At 32.6% G+C, this 6,532-nt stretch overlaps 1 protein-coding gene across 1 annotated transcript; it reads left to right on the forward strand.

The window, feature by feature from the left end:
* Window positions 1-478: 478 nt before the first annotated feature.
* LOC129876636 (protein TILLER ANGLE CONTROL 1-like) lies at window positions 479-5,475 on the forward strand. The gene is made up of 5 exons (XM_055952119.1): window positions 479-568; window positions 699-735; window positions 856-1,469; window positions 2,310-2,466; window positions 5,245-5,475. The coding sequence occupies exons 1-5, from the start codon at window positions 563-565 to the stop codon at window positions 5,256-5,258; spliced, it is 828 nt and encodes a 275-aa protein (XP_055808094.1). The 5' UTR covers window positions 479-562; the 3' UTR covers window positions 5,259-5,475.
* Window positions 5,476-6,532: the final 1,057 nt, after the last annotated feature.

The following is a 6,532-nucleotide window of genomic DNA, read 5'->3' on the forward strand; positions in this document are numbered from 1 at the left end:
CAGTTCGCTGAATCACTGTCTCTTCGTTCTTGAACCATCAGAGTATATATATACTCTCATGATATCAAACGCGTGAGATAGTTAAAAACAGAGGGTATAAAAGTAAAAGGGTAGCCACTTGTAAATAATTTCCTTTTTTGAGTTATAAATATTATTTTTCCTATTGCAAATTAGAAGTATAAATTTATTTTACAGTGTCAATATATATAATTAAGTTTTTTTCTTAAATATCTCGTTAAAGGTAGAGGGGCAATAGTGTCATTTTGAGACACTTAGGCATCATCGATGAAGCCATAGAGATAAAACGTAACGTAGTATTTTGATGAAACATGCCATGCCATGCAAAATCCAAACATTGCCTATACTTATAGGGACCCCATGTACTCTCTTCCCTATAACACGTGTCAACATCTCATACCATCTACCAAAATATGACCACATATCTTCTTGACCAAATGACATTAGTTATTCACTGTGTAACATACATTTTCCAACTCCAGTCAACTCACATTTCCCACTACTCAATTGAACAAATCACAATAGAGCAAAAAAAAAAAAACCAATGAAGGTACAAATTTCAAAATTCAATTATAGTGTGTTCTTTCTTCTTCTTTTTCTTCTCTTTTCCATTGTTCTATTGGAGTACTTAACTTCTATATGTTTCACTTTTTTCTTCTTTTATTGTTTTTGGCACGTAGATCTTCAATTGGGTGCATCGCAAATTTCATCAGAAAGGTGATGCTAAAATGCTTGTAGTTAATAATTTTTTTTTGTTTGATAACTTATCATTAGCGATATATGTTGTTCAGTTACAGAATTTATCCGTTGCTGATTCTAGTGTTTTATGTTTGGCAGATGGGAAGAAAGATATTGAGCTAAAAGTGAGCAATGAAATTATTGGACATCATGACACACAAATTCTTCTACAAGATGCCTCATTTGCACATATGTTAGACATTTGGAATGGAGGAATGCTTACAATTGGCACATTTGGATTTGATCCACTCATGAAAAATGTGCAAGATCAACAAAGTGTTATAGACATTGAATCCCTAGAAGAAGAGGAAGAAGAGGAAGAATACTACTCAGTGGAAAATGAAATTCAAGAATGTGAAATTCCATTTAATGATGAAGGAATTAATGAAGAATTGTACCCTTTAATATATGCAAATATTGGAGATGAAGTGATTTATAATGAGGACATTATTGAGTCAAACAACAACTCATCTCCTCATCAGAGCAATACTAAGATGATGAAAAAAGAAAGGATCACTCTGGCAGATTTGTTCTCTGCTGATTCTGATTATCATCACCATAAGGCAGATCATTCTACACGCAAAAGTACTGAATCAGAAATTTTCACTAAAAAGTCTAATTCGTCCCCACAAGTGAAAAATGGACTTTCTTTCGCCAAAAAGCTCATTCCACGTGTCAAGGACGAGCCGCGCCCCATACAAAAGCTACAGAAAGTGAGTCAAATAGTGTTTTTTTTTTAACTTTCTTATATCGACAATGTAAAAGAATTTTTTTACAGTATCGCATAATTATTAGTTTGATTAACTTATATACATTGACATTATAATTTTTTTTTACTTTATCGTATCAAATAAAAGATAATATAAGCAAAACAACCTAGAAGAAGGGTGTTTATCTGTTATGATAAATTAAACTACACATATGTGACATATTGTGTGACAATTATCGACACTTTCATTGTATATGAGTTTAAAAAATTCATAAAGGTGATTACATATTGTGACTTGAAGTGAAATTCATAATTTAAAAGTGATGAAAACTTTTTTACATAATAAATATGTAATAGTTAAATACTCCCCCTATTTAAAACAGAATGACCTATTTTTCTTTTATCTGTTTTAAAAAGAATGATCCTTTTTTCTTTTTTGGTAAAACTTTAATTTCAACTTTCCACGAGACATGTTCAAAGCCACAAGATTAAATGACATTTTTGTATATTGACATAACTTTAATTTAGGACTTCAAGATTGAAAAATATTCTTTATTTTTTCAAACTCAGTGTCAAATCAAACTATATCATTCTTTTTAAAATGGAGGGAATATTTTTTTTTTCTTTTGCGTGCATGAAATGCAGGGGCGGAGTCACAATGTCAGTAATTTTAGTTAAAATATTATATTTGTGTTAAAATTTTCATTTGATATACTGTAAGAACCTAGTAAAAAATATAAATTGTAATTCAATACTCATAAATTAAAAATTCTGACTTCGTTATGCGTGAAACAAGCTTGTGGCTGGTCAAATTAATCAATTGTGAGAAATTAATGTTTTGTAGTTGATGACGAAAGTGTTGAAAAGGAAGGTTCATCCAGATATTGAAACCAAATTGGCCAAAAACAACAGTCAAGTGAAAGCAGCTAGCATGCTTGGTCTTTCATGCGTTAAACACGTTAGGGTTGAATCATCTGTTTCCCTTCTCTTAACTGATCAAGGTATGTATATTTTTCAACTATAAACATTTCTTTTCCTTATTACATGTCATGTCCTCTTTGATTCTCTTTTTTTTTTTAAATCACGTTGACTTATGTTATTTGAGTCGAGAGTCTTTTGAAAATAGTCTATGTACCTTTATGAGGTAGAAATAAGATTTGCGTGTATTCTATCTACTTCATACCCCATTTATGAAACTATACTAAATATGTTGTTATTGTTATATGTTATTTGAGTCGAGGAGCTTTAGAAAATAGTCTATGTACCTTTACGAGGTAGAATTAAGGTTTGCTATACTCTATCTACTTCAGAGCTCACTTTTGAAATTACACTAAATATATTGCTATTGTTGTACGTTATTTGAGTCGAGTGTCTTTTAAAAATAATCTATTACCTTTACTAGGTAAAAATAAAATCTGTGTATACTCTATCCACTCTAGATCCACTTGTAAAATTATATTAAATATGTTGTTATTGTTATTGTTTGCATACATATTTTTTAGGAATTGTTTGGTTTGGAATAATGAATAGTTTTAGGATAAATGGTGGGGTTATATTATCTCATGTTTGGTATAATTTTGGAATCCGGAATTCAAATATGTCCTTTCCCAAAGCTTTTCTCTCAGAGTATTTTAAAAAGGCAATGTTAAAATTGAAAATAAAAAGTTAATTCCAATTTAAATCAAGTATATGTTTTATATTAGACTTGTATATCTTATGTTTAACCCAATGAACTAAATATTTACTAATAAGAATATATTCATTAGATAATTCCATCATTATTTTGCTGCCCAACTTCCAAGTAGGACGACATGGTCAAACTGATGGTACATAAAGTAACACATTTTTCGCTGTAAATTCTCCTTTCTTGTTTTCTTCTATCTGTTTCTTGGAATCTTTTTATCAATCGTACGTGTTTCCCTTTTTTATGTAATAATAGACCTAGGGTTAGAAATATGTGATACTTCAGAGGGATTAATTCCCTACTGGATGACCCTACACCCACCAGATAGAGTGAGGCCCAATATTGAATATGATATGATATTAAAGCCACACCTGATGTGGGGCCCAGGAAATAGGACAGTTGGGGGAGGTGGAAAGAATTTCGGTCCATGAATATGCATGCATTGGATCAAACAGTGGAACCCTAGATAAAATTTTTTTGAATTCAGGGCGTCAGGGGATGATAAATGGAATCTTGAACTCCTTATAAAGCTTAGACAAAAAAAAATTTCTTTTAGATTGTGAGTTACATAAAAATTCAAATTTGACAAATAACATATAAAATATTTTTATTTATTTTCACCTACTGTTTGATATTCGTAATTGAGTTAGATTATATCTGGATCGCGTATTGTAGGACTCATTTTGAGAACAACTCTTCTAACAAGATTATTTTTATACCCAAAATGTAAATCCTAAACCTCTAAATAAAAATGAAGAAATTTCAATCATCTCATTACAGACCATGTTGATTATAAAGTGGGTCTCCAACTATAGGTTGTCGAATATAATATGTAAGTGTGTTTGGTAAGATCAAAATATCTTTGCAAAAAATGCTTTTTAGTGGAGTACCAAATAAGTACTTATGTGTCGTTTGGTTGTTATTAGTAATGTAGATTTTTGCAATGTTTATTGGTATCAGATTTAAAATCGATGAATGCACTCCAGCTGGAAAGTGAGCTATTATCGAGGATAAAGGGGTCTCTCATCTCCTTATATGATTTTGGACAATTCTTTTCTCATTAGTTATTTTTTGAGGTTAAACTAGGCCCCAAGATCCATTTTCTTATATGGTATCAGAATTAGACTCATCCCAATTCATTGATTTTGATGTTGGGACACCCGTCTCATACTGTCTACGCTTAAGATGTTCACTCCTGGGTGATGTGTGGATGTTGGAGTCCTACATCAGTGGAATAAGAGGTCTTTGGTCCCCTTATATGATCTTGAACAACCATACCTTCATGAACTAACTTTTTGGAATTGAGTTAGATTCAAGATTTAATTCAGTATCAGAGTCAAGCCCATTCAATTCATTATTTTCAATGTTGGGCCCCCATCTTAAATTATCCACATTCAAGAGATGTCCAGTCCTAGCTAGACGTGCGTGAGTGTTGGAGTCCCACATCGATGGATTAAGGGTCCTTGGTCTCCTTATATGGTCTTTGATAATCTTTTTCTCATGAGCTAACTTTTAGGATTGAGTTGGGTCAAGATTCATTTCCTTAACGTTTGAACTCTATTCAATTTCCTTTCAATCTTTAATAACTGAAATTTTTTTCTAAAAAAAACGTTACAGAAAACTAATTTTCTAAAAAATTAAGTTATATCATATAATACTAGTACTTCTTTGTTTCTGAAGTTTCCAATCTTTCAATTCGGACTGCAGCGGATTATTCTTTAAGTTTTTGTCAGTAGTCTTTTAGTAAGAATATGTATTATCTCTATCAAAGAGGAAAAGTTAAATATAACAGTAGTACAAAAGGGAGAGATCTCAAAAGTAAAAAAAATGTATGATTGTTCAAGGAACATCTTTATTTTTTTCTAACACGGGAAAGCTATGACGTAATTGGTAAAGTTATTGTCATGTGATTAGAAGGTCACGAGTATGAACAACGGAAACAACCTTTTGCAAAAATAATGCAGGATAAGATTGCGTATAACAGACCATTGTGGTCCAACCAGACCCGCGAGGGCTTAATGCACCACTAACACATTTGTAATAATCATATATCTCTATCGCAATGATATATTTTTCTTTTAATTCATTTTTGCAGATGTCACGGCCTAAGCTGACCTATTCCAGTTCAAGTTACTTGCTTCCATTGGCTTGGGGATGAAATGAATGAATTAATAATGTTTGTAAAATTATTGTTTTAATTGTTTGTAAAATTTTCAATATTGTGAACAGCTAGATCATGTGATCCTGTTATGTCATGGCTTTTGGCCTTTGTTGTGTGTGACAAAAAGGTTTTAATATTGATGTTGAATTTAGGGTTTGATTTCTACTGATTGATTATTATTTGGAGGTACCTCAGGCGTCTTCTTCTAGATATTATTATGCACTTCATAAGAAAAGAGAAAGCTTAGCTATTTAATTAATTAAGAAACAGGCACATCAAATTGAATGATTCTTATCCAAATTACTAATGACAATATCAAATTGTATTAGTTAGTTTGAGTGAATTGATGTTTGGACTATAAGCCAAGTAATGGACGAAATATTGGATAACTATAACTACCTGTTTTCGTCGTTATGGATAAGTCAATAGGAAAGAAATCTGGCCAGAAAACTTCAAGTAGTGATTTGAGTGAGCCTAGGACAGACTTGGACGAATTCTGAGTCAGGTGAGGTCTAGGGTGATCCAAAAATGGATAGGAGATTGAACCTATAGTCTGATTGATTTAGTTGATAGCCAAGATGATATGGAGCTTGAACGTCTTTACGGAATCGCATTTGCAGTGAGTAAAACTCCCGGAATTGAACTTGGCGTGAGGTATATTTTAAAAGGTCTTAAGACAAGGGTGTGTTGAAAAAGGGGAGACTTTCAGACTCTTTACGAGCTCTCTATCTCGGCCTATCCCACTGGGTGAGGACGCCAGAGTGTGATGGTCCCACTGTGGCGGGACAGGCATGAATTAAGTCAGGGAAAAAACCTAAAAACGATATTCCTTCTGCAAAATTGTTCTTAAGAAGTTAGGAGGCGATCCAGGGCTCTTTTGATCATTTTTCACAGTTTCTCAAGCCAAAGGTAAGATTATTACTCCCTTCTACGTAATTCGATTTCTAGAACCCAGAATTATGGTTTGTAATCATTGGGGGAAGGGTTTTGACCTAAAGCTAATGGTAGGAAATATATAGCCCTAGGTAGGGGCTAAGATCATGGGTTGCTCTAAGCGGGGGAATTATGTTTTAATCCATGTAAATTAGACCAGTGTATTGATCCTTTGTATGTATTTACTATCTTTAGACCAAGAATAAGCAGAACGAACCCGAAAAGGGAAAGCTCTTGCACTTTAGAGTTGCCAAAGCTTGATTTCGAGGTAGGTGATGGTTTGTTTTCC

The sequence above is a fragment of the Solanum dulcamara genome, chromosome 12, assembly GCF_947179165.1.
Source record: "Solanum dulcamara chromosome 12, daSolDulc1.2, whole genome shotgun sequence".
Lineage (NCBI taxonomy): Eukaryota > Viridiplantae > Streptophyta > Magnoliopsida > Solanales > Solanaceae > Solanum > Solanum dulcamara.